This window comes from Bombina bombina, chromosome 3 (assembly GCF_027579735.1).
Source record: "Bombina bombina isolate aBomBom1 chromosome 3, aBomBom1.pri, whole genome shotgun sequence".
In the NCBI taxonomy this organism is placed as follows: Eukaryota; Metazoa; Chordata; class Amphibia; order Anura; family Bombinatoridae; genus Bombina; species Bombina bombina.
Genome location: NC_069501.1, coordinates 1,186,599,313 through 1,186,615,910, shown reverse-complemented (window position 1 = coordinate 1,186,615,910; position 16,598 = coordinate 1,186,599,313). Strand labels below are relative to the sequence as shown.

The window sequence follows — 16,598 nt, the reverse complement described above, 5'->3', positions numbered from 1 at the left end:
TACAAATGCCCTTTTCAGGGCAATGGGTAGATTAGGTTTTACTTTATTTTTATTTTGTGGGTTTGGGGGTGGGGGTTTGTGTAATGTTAGGGGGTGTTTGTTTTGTTTTGTAAAAAAACAGCTGTTAACTTTAGAGCAATGCCCTACAAAAGGCCCTTTTAAGGGCCCTTGGTAGTTTATTCTAGATTAGGCTTTTTTATTTTGGGGTGTTTTTTTTTTTAAGGGTATTAGAATAGGAATAATTTTTATTGTTTTGTATAATTTAGTTTGTTATTTTTTGTAATGGTAGTTTTTTTATTTTTTGTAATGTTAGGTTTTAGTGTAAGGCAGGTTAGGTTTTATATGACAGGAAAGTTTGTATTTATTTTAACTAGGTAGTTAGTAAATAGTTAATAACTATTTACTAACTAGTCTACCTAGTTAAAAGAAATACAAATTTACCTGTGAAATAAAAATAAGACCTAAGCTAGCTACAATATAACTATTAGTTATATTGTAGCTAGCTTAGGTTTTATTTCACAGGTAAGTATTATTAGTTAATAATTGTAACTTTAATTTAGGTCTATTTTTATTATGTTAAAGTTAAAGGGTGTTAGGGTTAGGTTTAAGGGTTAATATAGTTTAATTTAGGTTGTTGCGATATGGGGGGCTGGCGGTTTAGGGTTTAATAGGTTTATTTAGTGGTAGTGATGTGGGAGGCCAGAGGTTTAGGGGTTAATAGCTTTATTTAGTGGCAGTGATGTTGGGAAGCGGCGGAATAGGGGTTAATATATTTATTATAGTGTGGGCGATGTTGGGGTGCAGGGGAATAGGGGTTAATAACTTTAGTATAGTGGCAGCGATATCGGGAGTGGCAGATTAAGGGTTAATAGATTTATTTTGGTGGCATCGATATTGGGAGCGGCAGATTACAGGTTAATAACATTATGTAGGTGTTGGCGATATCGGGGGCGGCAGATTATGTGTTAATAGATTTATTTAGGTGGCGGCGATATCAGGGCAGCAGATTAGGGGTTAATAACATTATGTAAGTGTCGGCGATGTCAGGGGCAGCAGATTAGGGGTGTTTAGATTTAGGGTTTATGTTAGGGTTTTAGGTTTAATCGTATCTTTTTTTTTCCCCATAGACATCAATGGGGCTTCGTTACAGAGTTTTTCATTCCGCGATCTAACCCGCTCTCCCCATTAATGTCTATGGGGAAAGCATGCACGAGCACGTCAAAACAGCACTTGAATTATGTACGGTATGGAGTTTAAAACCACCATATCGCGTGCACAAGCCGGCTGTTTCAAAACTTGTAATGGCTGCGCTATAGGGGGTTAAATAACGCAAATTTTGTTGTGTTTGTTAATTTTCCTATAGCGCGCATAACTCGTAATCTAGCTGTTAGTGAAGCTAAGATGTGAATGTCTCAGAGCAACCAATTTAGAAAATATCACACAAAGAGTACAACAACTGATTTAGGATATACTGCACAATAGTCTTAGTTTGAATGCTCTAAATTGGATACACTAACACACCCACATCTGTCTTCCACAGTAATTGGTCCTTAAAGGGACACTAAAATATTAGACATTATTAAAAGCATTTGAAAACTATCTGTAAAATATGGGAACACACCCATTGAAAAGCCCCCTAAAGTTTTTTTGTTTTTTTAACCTTACGGTGGCCAGTTAGAGACAGATATAAATGTCCTGCACATATCAACCAATCACTGTGCACAGCATTCAGGAGTGGTGGGAGTGGAAACACTACACTTTTCAGAGTTAATTTACAGGATTAAAACATGAAATACATAATAAAAGTGCATTGCAAAGTTCTCTAATTATGCATGAATACATTTTATGTTCACATTATGCCTTTAAAAAAGTTATTTAATCTTTCTGATGTAAATTTTTCATACAAAAATGTAATCTTCATACTAAATAAAAATGTGAGAGTTTCATAAATGTTTTAAAGGGACATGAACTGCAATAAAAATGCTCTAATGTATTACATAGGGAAGAAATAGTTTTATGTTTCAGAAATAGTTTTAATTTCAGCTTTATCTCCCTTTAAGGATCTGAGCTTCTCAGTCAGGTATAGAAAGTCCAGTAGTTTGCCTCTGCTGCCCTTCGTTCATTAGTATTAAGTTTCTTTCGATCATGCTCTAAATATTATTTCTGAAATAAAAAATAAAAACTATAAAAATGAAAATAAATATATGCATATTATAATATATAAATGAAATAGGAAATGCCAATACATTAATTAAATAATAGGCTAATGAAGCAGATCATTTGTGTCACGGACAAATGCAGTAGATTAACTATAACTCTATAGATAGTGACGGCGCTCACTGGAAAGGAAAACTACGCTGGGGAGTGCAAAATTGGCAGGAAGTAGGGGGCGCAGTTAAAAAATAAAATCCTGCAGCCAATACAAATCAGATTATGCTGTTTTAGTGTACAGTATCTTACAATTCCTTTTGTAGGCAGTTGCTTGTCTATTAAGGTAATAAGTGTTTTGGGAATTGTGACACAATCTCGCCCACCATTCAATTTGCTGTTAAAACTGCAGGGTGGGAATATGTTAGAGAATACGCCAGACAAATTTGTAGCTAAACCCATGGAACGCAGAGGCAATTAAACTAATTTTGCAATAAGGAAAATAATACGCTTTGCAGTTTCTATTATAAATACAAATTTCACAGCATGTTGTTTTTTGCATGTGCAGTATAGTGTTATTACGATTTCTATTGTGCACCTTACATTTTTTTTTTTCCTGCATAATTTCAGTACAATTTTAATTTTTCTATAAAGTATTTTTGCAGAACAATTTTGTTACTTATTTTTCATGCAATTAAACAATACAATTTTTACTGCATATTTTTATTTTAGTATTTAATTTATTTTATATGATTTTTAAATTACGATTTTTTTCCCCCTGTATTGTATTGTGTGCATGACCTTCACATACTTAACAGCAGGGAACACTCATTTGCGAGATACACTGTACGGAAGGTAAAAACTGCCTTTATAGAATTAGGGCAGCGGTTTCATAGTACTGGGGAGATTTCTTAGAGAATCTTACAAGGCCCATAGTATCTTCAAGATCATATGACCCCCTTTTTAAAGAGGAGATTATCCTTTTTTAAATTAAGGGTCTCATTGGTATATACAATTTAATGTGTTGTTTTTAACTTTTTATTTTAGCATTCAATTATTCAAATTATTAGAAGGTCCAAGATGATGTAAATTGAAGATGTTTCCCTCGGCCATGAGTTACATGACTTATTTTTTAATGTAAGTTGGCAAATTCTAACAATTGTCATGGCAAAATGAACTGAAGTAAACAATTTTTTTTCTTTTATGATTCAGATAGAGAATACAATTTTAAACAACTTTCCAATTTACTTTTATTATCTAATTTGCTTCATGATTAAGGTATTCTTTGTTGTAGGTAGGCTCAGCACCTGTGTGCTATTTGCTGATTGGTGGCTGCATATATAAAATGTGCAGCCACCAATAAGCAAATAGCACCCAGTTGATTATTTCACCTGTGCATTAGTTCAGCTAGCATGGAAATCTGTTATGGGTACATTAGGAGTGAATTTGAGAAACACTGGACTTAGAAAATTAGCATAACACGTTATTTAATTTGCTCTATAATTATTTTCCCATTTTTTAAACGTTTTTTTGTAATATTAATGGGGCATTAGATGTTAACTGTTACTACACTTCATGTTAATGACTGCAATGTTTAGTGGATATTACCAACAGAAGCCCATTGTAAGCATATTTTAAGACCCTCCTGGGTGCTAATTTACTTTTATGGTACTGGCTGCACCTTGGTCTAAAGGATTTCTATTTCTCTATTGTTGCAGCAAATGGAGCTGCCAATCACAAGCCATTCTGCCGACCCCATAAACAGAACATGCTCACAACCCTCTGCTTCAGTTTTATGTTAAGCATTGTTAGACTGGCTGAAATGTACCTAAGAGTCATTGCCGACCTTCCTTTTTCTTAGACATGTTCCACACACAAATCCTATAAGTCCATTGACAACTTGAATGATGCACAGCACAGCTTCTATGGCACCAATGCCCAGGAGAATGGAGAAGAGCACAATGTTCCACAGTACAATGTTTTCAGGATACTGGCATGTGCTCCATAAATCCTGATTAAACAAATAGCTTTCCCTAAAGGAAAAAAAACCATAACAAATAAATGCTAGATAATGTAACTTTCAAAATAATAATGATTTTTTTGTGTGTAGCATATTACATTTATCTATCAGCCCTCTCTCACCTAGATTATGAGTTTTGCGTTCATGTTTTAATGCTGAAAAATTGGCCATTTCAGCTTTAAAACAGCAAGGCAACAATTATGAGTCTTGTCTGTTTAGCTATACCGCAAGCCTTATAGCCTGTAACGCAACATCAGCTCCGCACCCAAAAAAATGACATTTGTATTTGGGATATCTATAGAACAGCAAATTACAAGTTTTGGGGTGAGGCTAAAAAGCTTGCGTTACACCCTATAACGACACGATTCGTTTCGCAATCTGAGACCAGTAGTTATGAGTTTTATGCAACAAAACTGTTACACAAAACTCATAACTAAAGTGCTACAAAGTACACTAACACCCATAAACTACCTATTAACCCCTAAACTGAGGCCCTCCCGCATTGCAAACACTTCATTAAAGTTATTAACCCCTAATCTGCCACTCCCGACATCGCCGCCACTAATAAATTTATTAACCCCTATTCTGCCGCTCCCCGACATCGCCGCCACTATACTAAAGTTATTAACCCCTATTCCCCTGCACCCCAACATCTGCCACACTATAATAAAGATATTAACTCCTATTCCGCCGCTCCCCGACATCACCACCACTAATTAAAATGATTAACCCCGAATCCTCTGGCCTCCCACATCATTGTCACTTAATAAACCTATTAACCCCTAAACCGACAGCCCCCCACATCGCCAAAAACTAAATTCAACTATTAACCCCTAACCCTAACAACCCCCTAACTTTAAATTAAAATTACAAGATCCCTATCTTAAAATAAATAAAAAGTTACCAGAGAAATTAAAAAAAAACTAAATTTAAACTATAAATTAAACTAACATTAATATTATACTAACATTAAAATAACTATCAATTAAATAAATTAAAGTACTCATTAAAAAAACGTAACACTACTAAAAAATTTAAATCTACATTTACAAAAAATTTAAAATACTAAATTACAAAAAATAAACAAAAAATAAATGACAAAAAATAACAAATTTTCCAAAATAAAAACAATTACACCTAATCTAATAGCCCTATCAAAATAAAAAAGCCCCCCCAAAATAAAAAACCCTAGCCTACAATAAACTACCAATAGCCTTTAAAAGGGCCTTTTGTAGGGCATTGCCCTAAATAAATCAGCTCTTTTCCCAGAAAAAAAATGCAAAGACCCCCCAACAGTAAAACCCACCACCCAACCCACCCCCAAAATAAAAAAACCTAACTCTAAAAAAAACCTAAGCTACCCATTGACCTAAAAAGGGCATTTGAATGGGCATTGCCCTTAAAAGGGCATTCAGCTCTTTTTCTTGCCCTTAAAAGGGCATTCAGCTCTTTTAAGACAAGCCCAAACCCTAATCAACCCACCCCAAAAAAGTTTAAAAAAACCTAACACTAACCCTTGACGATCCACTTACAGTTTTTGAAGTCCGGACATCCATCCTCATTCAGGTGGCGAGAAGTCTTCATCCAGGCGGTGAGGTCTTCATCCATACAGGCGGCGTCTACTATCTTTATCCAGGCGGCATCTCCTATCTTCATCCCGGCTGTGCGGAGCTGCTTCATCCTGAAGACATCCAGGGCAGAGCATCATCTTCATACGGTCGACGGCCGTATACGAAATGTTCAATGTAAGGGAGTCTTTTTAAAATGGCGTCCATTGCATTTCTATTGGCTGATTTGATTTTTGAAATTCAAATCAGCCAATAGGATGAGAGCTACTGAAATCCTATTGACTGTTCAAATCAGCCAATAGGATGAGAGCTACTGAAATTCTATTGGCTATTCAAATCAGCCACCAGGATGAAGATAGAAGATGCTGCCTGGATAAAGATAGAAGACGCCGTCTGGATGGATGAAGACCTTGCCGTCTGGATGAGGATGGATGTCCGGACTTCAAAAAATGTAAGTGGATCGGGGGTTTGGGCTTGTCTTAAAAGAGGGCAAGCAAAAGAGCTGAATGCCCTTTTAAGGGCAATGCCCATACAAATGCCCTTTTCAGGGCAAAGGGTAGCTTAGGGTTTTTTTAGAGTTATTTTTTTTTATTTTGGGGGGTTTGGGTGGTGGGTTTTACTGTTGGGGGGTCTTTGTATTTTTTTTCAGGTAAAAGAGCTGATTTATTTAGGGCAATGCCCTACAAAAGGCCCATTTAAAGGCTATTGGTAGTTTTTTGTAGGCTAGGTTTTTGGTTTTTTTGGGGGGGGGCTTTTTTATTTTGATAGGGCTATGAGATTAGGTGTAATTGTTTTTATTTTGGATAATTTCATTTGTTATTTTTCGTAATTTAGTATTTTTTAATTTTTTGTAATTAAGTATTTTTTTATTGTTTGTAATTTAGTATTTTTAATTTTATGTAACGTTTGATTTTTTTATTTAGTAGTGTTAGGTTTTTTAATGAGTAATTTAATTTATTTAATTGATAGTTATTTACATTTTTGTATAATAGTAATGTTAGTTTAATTTATAGTTTAAACTTAGGTTTTTTTAATTTCCCAGGTAAGTTTTTATTTATTTTAAGATATGGATCTTGTAATTCTAATTTAAAGTTAGGGGTTGTTAGGTTTAGGGGTTAATAGTTTAATTTAGTTTTTTGCGATGTGGGGGGCTGTCGGTTTAGGGGTTAATAGGTTTATTTAGTGGCAGTGATGTGGGAGGCCAGAGGTTTAGGGGTTGATAGGTTTATTTAGTAGCGGCAATGTTGGGGAGTGGCGGAATAGGGGTTAATATCTTTATTATAGTGTGGGCGATGTTGGGGTGTGGGGGGAATAGGGGTTAATAACTTTAGTATAGTGGCGGCGATATCGGGAGCGGCAGATTAGGGGTGTTTAGATGTGGGGTTTAAGTTAGGGTTTTAGGTTTAACCATAACTTTTTTCCCCATAGACATCAATGCGGTTGCATTACGCAGCTTTTCATTCCACGATCGCAGGTGTTTTTTTCTAACACTTTCTCCCCATTGATTTCTATGGGGAAATCGCGCATGAGCACGTCAAAGCAGCGCTTGTATTTTGTGCGGTATGGAACATAACGCAACCATATCGCATGCACAAGGCGGCTTCTTCAAAACTCATAATGGCAGTGCTATAGAGGGTGAAATAACGTAACTTTTGTTGCGTTCATTTTGCACCCTCTATAGCGCAAAACTTGTAATCTAGGTGTCTGTGAACTAAATTAAACAGATCAACTTTAATTCAAAGTTTTATTGACATTGACAACACATTAAATTAATTTAATTTGCAGCACTATAACATGTAGAGTAGCAAACAGAAGAAATCTAATATTTAAAATGTGCTGGTCTGCATTTAACCCCTTAATGACCATGACGTACCTTGTATGTCGCTGGTCGTTAAGGGTTTGGCTGGGTGTAATAGTGCTAGTTTTGCCGCCAGTTGCAAGACTGCGCTATTAGACCCTTCCTCCATCCTGCAGGCTTGCTAAAATATTGTGGTCTCGCCGTTGGTGGCGAGACCGCGCTATTGAAAAACACACCCCATAGAAAGACAAGCGATGTACAGGATATGTTGCTGGTCATTAAGGGGTTAATAGAGAGTTCAAAATCTCTCCAAAAATGACACATAATCTAATTAATTATGGATCTGATTGAACAATTTGGAAAAATACCTCACCCTGTTAAGAAGTGACTTCTGGTCGTCTTATCAAAGATTGTAGAAAATAAATAAAAAAATCTTTAATATGTTAAATATAATGTTTATATGTGTATATTTACTTTTTCTGTTCCAAACAGCCAATAGAATGCAGGCTCAATCCTATTGGCTGATTGGATCAGCCAATAGGATTGAACTTCAATCCTATTGGCTGATTGCATCAGCCAATAGGATTTTTCCTACCTTAATTCCGATTGGCTGATAGGATTCTATCAGCAAATTGGAATTGAAGGGACGCCATCTTGGATGACGTAACTTAAAGGAACCTTCATTCTTCAGTCGCCGTCGGATGGAAGAGGATGCTCCGCGTCGGATGTCTTCAAGATGGACCCGCTCCGCTCCGGATGGAAGAAGATAGAAGATGCTGCCTTTATGAAGCCTTCTGCCAGTCTGGATGTCATCTTCTGGCCGGATCGGATGAAGACTTCTGCCCCTTTGGATGTCCACTTGTGCCCAACTGGGTGAAGACAGCTCAAGGTAGGGTGATCTTCAAGGGGGTAGTGTTAGGTTTTTTTAAGGGGGGATTGGGTGGGTTTTAGAGTAGGGTTGGGTGTGTGGGTGGTGGGTTTTAATGTTGGTGGGGTTATTGTATTTTTTTTTACAGGTAAAAGAGCTGATTACTTTAGGGCAATGCCCCGCAAAAGGCCCTTTTAAGGGCTAATTGTAATTTAGTATAGGGTAGGGAATTTTATTATTTTGGGGGACTTTTTATTTTATTAGGGGGATTAGATTAGGTGTAATTAGTTTTAAAAAATTGTAATTCTTTTTTATTTTCTGTAATTTAGTGTTTGTTTTTTTACTTTAGTTTATTTAATTTAGACTTTGCTTTCACAGCAGCTTCATAGATCATAAGACATCTATTTTAGTCATGTGAGGCGGAATAAATAAGCAATTAAATGTATTTATATATGTTCTATATGACATAATACAGACTCTATTTCTTATACTTTTTGTTGCCTTAACATGAACATTATAGCTTAGCCAAGTTACTTTGATATAACCATATCCATGGTTCACTAATTCACATAATTTATATCCTTCTATATTTTATGTAGGAATTCTTTTGTATATTTTGTATATTCTATGTGTTTGAACCCTTAGTTTATAATATAGAATGTTGCTAGATACTGTGTTCTTTAATGGACACTATTTGCACATTGCTTATTTGTTTCTGCTTTGGATTACATATTTGCACTTATAGTTGCACGGCTATTGGTTTGACCAATTATTGGTTTTAACCAATGGGGATTTAGTACACCCTTTTTAAACAATCTCTGAATGTACCATTTTATCAGTAGTGATTACGGCTCTCACCGAAATGCCTATACTGCCTTTTGTATCCGTGTATCTTATTCTATATTTGTTTCTCCCTCCTTGGAGTATGTATTTTATATTTGTTTCTCCCTCCTTGGAGTATGTATTTTATATTTGTTTCTCCCTCCTTGGAGTATGTATTTTAACATGGAGTAATAAAGACTGAACTATTTATTTAACGCTGCTGTTACCGTCTACCTTTTTGGATTGTGTATGCTTCTTGCCTGTCTGGTAGCAGCATTTCTCATACATCTGTGGCACTGTTTCCCCATTGGAGAAGTACCGTGGCTATTATCCTCCTAACCTGTCATCGATCCGATCTGAGTGAAGGGTGTTGGGCGGTTACATTGGAGACATCACGTGACCTGAATACGTCAGGAGGAACCTAGGAAGGTGGTGGCGTTCTAGCCCAATGGTGGTGGCGAATCTGTAATGGTTGAGAGGCGGTAAGAGAGTGCAAGACTTCACTCCTTTTCCTTTTCCGTAGTTGCCCCACAGCTCTGTAAGAAGTGGTGCCCCACAGCCTTTGATCTTATTACCGCTGACTGGAAATCCCAGGACACCCGTTCAGTTGAAGTCTCAGTAGGGGGACAGGAAGTACCAGCACGGTTTCAGAGCTGACACGGATTATAGCTCTCTCAGAAAGCTCCATGATCTGGAACTTGTTTCAGGACACAGGTAACTTTCTGTATATCACGCATTGGGTTGCAGCCAGGCAACATCTGCGATATATTTGAATATTACTGTATTTAGTGGACTTGAGCCCAATATTTTGTGTATTTGTTCACTTTACACATGCATAGTAGATTGTTATACGCTATACATGGGAACAGAATTGATGCTATATAGCAAGCCACACATAGTAATTACCCAGCCCAGCACTGTTCTTCTTTTGGTTTTGTGTTGTCATTATTTTGATGACACGCTGAGATAATAAAGGGACAGAATTTGCATCCAAAAATAATGCAACATTTTAAAGTTACTTATATAATATTTTGTGCAGACTTACTCTTCAGTTTCATTTCTGAAGGGGTACTCAAATACTCCATTTCCTGTGTCACACTGTGGTCCTTTAACCAAACCCATTGCGGAGATCACAACGCAGAATGCTCCTCCTGCAGCCCCCAGTGCAGAGAAAAGAACTGACAGCAACATCTGTACAAATGTAGAACATACCAACAACTGGATTTAACAGTCAAATTTTGATAGAAATTTAATAAAAACATAATGTACTTTAATCTGGTCAGACACTCTGAAATCTAGTTCTCAAAAAAACAAATACAGGGGAAAGAAAAAGTATGTGAACCCTTTAGAAAGGACTGCATTTATGTACAAAATTTTCTTAAAATCTGGTTACAGTAATCAACAAACACAATCGCCTAGATTTAGAGTTTTGCGTTAGAAGGGGTGCGTTAGCTACGCGTGTTTTTTTTTCCCCCGCACCTTTTAAACAATGCTGGTATTTAGAGTTCTCTGAAGGGCTGCGTTAGGCTCCAAAAAGGGAGCATACAGGCATATTTACCGCCACTGCAACTCTCAATACCAGCGTTGCTTACGGACGCGGCCAGCTTCAAAAACGTGCTCATGCACGATTCCCCCATAGGAAACAATGGGGCAGTTTGAGCTGTAAAAAAACCTAACACCTGCAAAAAAGCAGCGTTCAGCTCCTAACGCAGTCCCATTGTTTCCTATGGGGAAACACTTCCTAAGTTGGCACCTAACACCCTAACATGTACCCCGAGTCTAAACACCCCTAACCTTACACTTATTAACCCCTAATCTGCCACCCCCGCTATCGCTGACCCCTGCATATTATTTTTAACCCCTAATCTGCCGCTCCGTACACCGCCGCAACCTATGTTATCCCTATGTACCCCTAATCTTCTGCCCCTAACACCGCCGACCCCTATATTATATTTATTACCCCCTAATCTGCCCCCCCCCATGTCGCCGCTACCTACCTAAACTTATTAACCCCTAATCTGCCGACCGGACCTCACCGCTACTCTAATAAATGTATTAACCCCTAAAGCTAAGTCTAACCCTAACACTAACACCCCCCTAAGTTAAATATAATTTAAATCTAACGAAATAAAATAAATCTTATTAACTAAAGTATTCCTATTTAAAGCTAAATACTTACCTGTAAAATAAACCCTAATATAGCTACAATATAAATAATAATTATATTGTAGCTATTTTAGGATTAATATTTATTTTACAGGCAACTTTGTATTTATTTTAACTAGGTACAATAGCTATTAAATAGTTAATAACTATTTAATAGCTACCTAGTTAAAATAATTACAAAATTACCTGTAAAATAAATACTAACCTAAGTTACAATTAAACCTAACACTACATTATCAATAAATTAATTTAAAAAAAACTACCTACAATTATCTACAATTAAATCAACTAAACTAAATTACAAAAAAAAACAAACACTAAATTACAAAAACAAACACTAAATTACAAAAAATAAAAAAAGATTACATGAATTTTAAACTAATTACACCTACTCTAAGCCCCCTAAAAAAATAACAAAGCCCCCCAAAATAAAAAAAATGCCCTACCCTATTCTAAAATAAAAAGTTTACAGCTCCTTTACCTTACCAGCCCTTAAAAGGGCCTTTTGCGGGGCATGCCCCAAAGTAAACAGCTCTTTTGCATTTTAAAAAAACATACAATACCCCCCCAACATTACAACCCACCACCCACATACCCCTAATCTAACCCAAACCCCCCTTAAAAAACCTAACACTAAGCCCCTGAAGATCTTTCTACCTTGTCTTCACCACGCCGGGTATCACCGATCCGTCCAGAAGAGGCTCCGAAGTCGTCATACTATCCGGCAAGAAGAGGAGATGCGGACCAGCAAACATCTTCATCCTGTTCCGATCAGCCAATAGAATGCGAGCTCAATCTGATTGGCTGATTGGATCAGCCATTCGGATTGAACTTGAATCTGATTGGCTGATTCAATCAGCCAATCAGATTTTTCCTACCTTAATTCCGATTGGCTGATAGAATCCTATCAGCCAATCGGAATTCGAGGGACGCCATCTTGGATGACGTCCCTTAATGGAACCTTCATTTGTCGTCTAGTCGTCGGGAGAAGAGGATATTCCGCGCCGGAGGTCTTGAAGATGGAGCCGCTCCTCGTTGGATGGATGAAGATAGAAGATGCCGCTTGGATGAAGATGTTTGCTGGTCCGGATCTCCTCTTCTTGCCGGATAGGATGAAGACTTCGGACCCTTCTGGACCTCTTCTTGCCGGATAGGATGAAGACTTCGGAGCCTCTTCTGGACGGATCGGTGATACCCGGCGTGGTGAAGACAAGGTAGGAAGATCTTCAGGGGCTTAGTGTTAGGTTTTTTAAGGGGGGTTTGGATTAGATTAGGGGTATGTGGGTGGTGGGTTGTAATGTTGGGGGGGGTATTGTATGTTTATTTAAATGCAAAAGAGCTGTTTTCTTTGGGGCATGCCCCGCAAAAGGCCCTTTTAAGGGCTGGTAAGGTAAAAGAGCTGTTTAATTTTTATTTTAGAATAGGGTAGGGCATTTTTTTTATTTTGGGGGGCTTTGTAATTTTTTTAGGGGGCTTAGAGTAGGTGTAATTAGTTTAAAATTCATGTAATCTTTTTTTATTTTTTGTAATTTAGTGTTTGTTTTTTTTTGTAATTTACGGCTAGATTTAGAGTTCGGCGGTAGATGGGCTGTTAACGCCACGCGTGTTTTATGTCTAACGCACGTCATTGTTTGACTCCGGTATTTAGAGTTAATATAAGACCATCTAACGATGCTCCTAACGCGTGTATGTCACACGCGTAATCCTGCCCGCGTTAGACAGTCTCCCATAGAGATCAATGGGAAAGTCAAAAAATAGCTTTTTTTACCTAACACTCGATCTCGCGAGAATACGCACAGCTCGGTCATATGACGCATACCACATCATGCACAACAATAACACGCCGCAAATGTCACAACATCAATCAATCAACAAAGCACACAAGCATTACACATTCACAAGCGGGGGAAGTTTTAATACTATTTATACGGGGAATACGCATATACTTTAAGATGCGGAAAATCGCACAATAACAACAAGGAATAAAAAATATATACATACACTAAAAAAAAAATCGCATTCAATATCATTATATATTATGAAAAACATACATATACAACACTTCACGAATAACACACCATCGCAAATTCACATTTAAAAAGAATACTATTGGACAATGTTAGAGAAAACGACCACTATGACATCATCGCATTCTACACATTCCACAAATACCAACTCAAAATGAGCATGCGCAAATTAACACACCTAATACACATTGCAATAATATTAATTGCTAATAAAGCACACCTGAACACTAATTACAATGGAAATTGGGACATCATTAAACATTTACACAGGGTATATAAGCACCACACAAGCAGGGCTTCTTTGACTGTGTTGCTGGTGGGTCTTTGGAGATTTAAGAATAGAGATTTTGCGAATTTTTGAGAGTGTGTTAGTGTGAGAGAGTCAGTTGGTAGTGTTAGCGTGAGAGAGTCAGTTGGTAGTGTTAGCGTGAGATAGTCAGTTGGTAGTGTTAGCGTGAGAGAGTCAGTTGGTAGTGTTAGCGTGAGATAGTCAGTTGGTAGTGTTAGCGTGAGAGAGTGAGTGAGTTAGTGGGAGTTAGCGGGAGTGGGAGAGAGTCTGTTAGTGGGAGCGTGAGTGAGTTAGTGGGAGTTATTAGTGATAGTTGTTAGTGTGAGCGTCAGTTAGTGGTAGTTAGTGAGCGTTAGTGGGAGTGTTTGTTATTGAGAATTAGAAGTAGTGTTAGTTAGCGAGCGAGTGATTTATCTGTACACTTAACACATTTACACGCAAACACATTCAATACATACATACACTTATCAATAACACTACATACACTCCATACCCCCTACCCCCTCATACTACACTCCATACCCCATTCCTTGTAGTCCCATTCCCTTTCATCCCATTTACTCTTATCCCATACCCCATACCCATCCCATACCCATCCCCTAGTTACATTTAGTTTACATATCCTCCTTTTAGTCTTATTCTTTTCGTTTATTTAAATACTCCTTACCCTCTTTTTTTTTTTTACATCCCTCACACTTTAAGCACCTTTTTTGTCTTTTTAGTTCTTTATTTTGACCCCCTTTCATTTCATCACACTCACTTTTTTTTGATTATTTGGGGTTTAGTTTAGGGAGGAGATGGAGGCCAGGCAGGGGACAGGTAGAGGGGGGAGTAGAGGGAGGGGGAGAGGAACAGGGCAGGAAGGGGGGCAGGAAGGGGGGCAGGAAGCGGGGGTGGAAGCGGTGGGTGGACCCAGCCACTTGGTTCAAGATGACCAAGTGGCTGGGCCCAGTGGCGGTCAGAGTAGGGCTTCACAGTCCGGGAAACAGAGGGCATCGTCACAGGGGAAGGCCAAGGCGACTAGGGAGGCGAGGTTTACGATGGAGGAGAAGGAGGCCCTCGTAGAGGCCTATATGGCCAGGTATAGGATGCTGCAGCACCAGAAGACTACCCCGACTGACAGGAGGAGGCTCTGGAACGAGATTCGGAATGCAGTCAATGCAGTGGGTGGCCGGAACCGGGATATGGATTCCATCAAACATCGGTACCGGGACTGTAAACTTGAACTTAAAAAAAAGTTAAGCCTGGAGGCCCGACATGCCGCAGGGACCGGTGGCGGCCCTGCCCTTGAAATGGAGTACTGCAGATGGGAGGAAATGTTGCGGCCCAGCATCTCCGAGGTGGAAGTAGTCGGTATCGGAGGAATCGATACCGGGAACCTGCCACTCTCATCTGACGGTAAGCTCATTGAACAATAATTTCACATACGAATGTATTTCAATGGACACTATACGCAAACATTTACTTTCATGATTGAGGTAGCGAATACAATTTGACAAAACATTCAAATGTACTTATATTACATAATTTGATTCATTCTTGAGATATATTTTAATGAAGAAATAGCCATGCACACGGTGAAACAATCACAGGAGGCAGCTATATTCAGCTAACAATCAGAATCTTATAAACATATTTAGATATGCTTTTCAGCAAAGAATATCCAGAGAATGAAGCTAATTAGATAACAAAAGTACATTCGAAAGTTGATACTAAATGTATGCTTATAAATCATGAAAGATAAAACATTGGGTTTCATGTGTTAAGGATCAGATTAATGCTATTACGCTGTTTACACGCATTCTATTACTTAGCGGTTACATCAGTATCTAGGCTATAGGTTAGGTGTGCATTTAAACAGACTGAAAACAAACGCAAAAACATTCACATTGACCAGATATCACAAACACTGTTTAGAAAAAGCGGAAATAGAATTGATTGTTTGTTAGATTTCAAAGTGGATTAATGATTCTGCATTTGTAATTGTATCGTAAGCTAAGTCATTTAAAACTTTATTTGCAAATATGCTAATATATACATTTCTTTTTTTCTTTTTTTTTTAATATACAGAGTCTGGGGACGAGGCAGCACAGCCTCCTGCATCTCCCCGGGATGAGAGTGGTGGTGAGGAATTCCCACTTCGGAGGGAAGAGGCCCCCCGTGACGAACAGCGCACGGGAGATGATCAAGAGGCCCCGGAAGCACAGGAGGATCCCGCTGAACCCGCGGAACCCGAGGTCCCTCAAAGACCCGCACTCCGCCGTGCACGGGCACCCCGCCGTGCACGGGTTCAACAGGCACAACAAGAAGAAATAGCGGAGGTGCGGGTTCTACTGGAGTACATAGACCAGATGCGTACCTCCCGGATAGAAAACATAGAAGGACGACGCAGAATACTTGATGGGCAGAATCAAATAATTCAAGGCCAAAATGAAATAATCAGTATACTGAATACAATACAAGAAGGACAAACAAGAATGTTCAATCTTCATCAGGAAATGTTCACATTTTTCCGGGAGGCGCATGCTGGTCTACCTCCTGTTGCTGGGCCTCTTGTTGCTGGGCCTCTTGCTGCTGGGCCATCTCCTCCTGCCGGCCCATCTCATCATCCTCCTCCTCAGCCATCTACTCCTCCTCCTCCTCAGCCATCTACTCCTCCTCCTCCTCAGCCATCTTCTCCTCCTCATCCATCTTCTCCTCCTCCTCCTCAGCCATCTACTCCTCACCTTGGTCGTCCCAGTACTCTTCCTTCCACTCCTCCCACAACAGCTCCAAGGAGGACTCTTCGGAGTCGGCAGTTGCCTCTCCCAGAGCCTCAGCCCCGTGGGAAGAGGGGAAGGAAGAGGAAGTAAGTATTTTTTTCCATCTTAAATTATTTTTTTTGGGTAATGG

At 38.6% G+C, this 16,598-nt stretch overlaps 1 protein-coding gene across 1 annotated transcript in view; it reads right to left on the bottom strand.

The window, feature by feature from the left end:
- Positions 1 to 504: 504 nt before the first annotated feature.
- Positions 505 to 16,598, bottom strand: part of LOC128654610 (transmembrane 4 L6 family member 1) — an 84,015-nt gene continuing 67,921 nt past the window's right edge. The window contains exons 4-6 of the mRNA XM_053708617.1: positions 10,270 to 10,415; positions 3,977 to 4,181; positions 505 to 2,163 (exon numbers count right to left, since the gene is read on the bottom strand). Coding sequence (XP_053564592.1) covers positions 3,977 to 4,181; positions 10,270 to 10,415 — 351 coding nt within the window. The 3' untranslated portion in view covers positions 505 to 2,163. The remainder of the gene's footprint in view (positions 2,164 to 3,976; positions 4,182 to 10,269; positions 10,416 to 16,598) is intronic.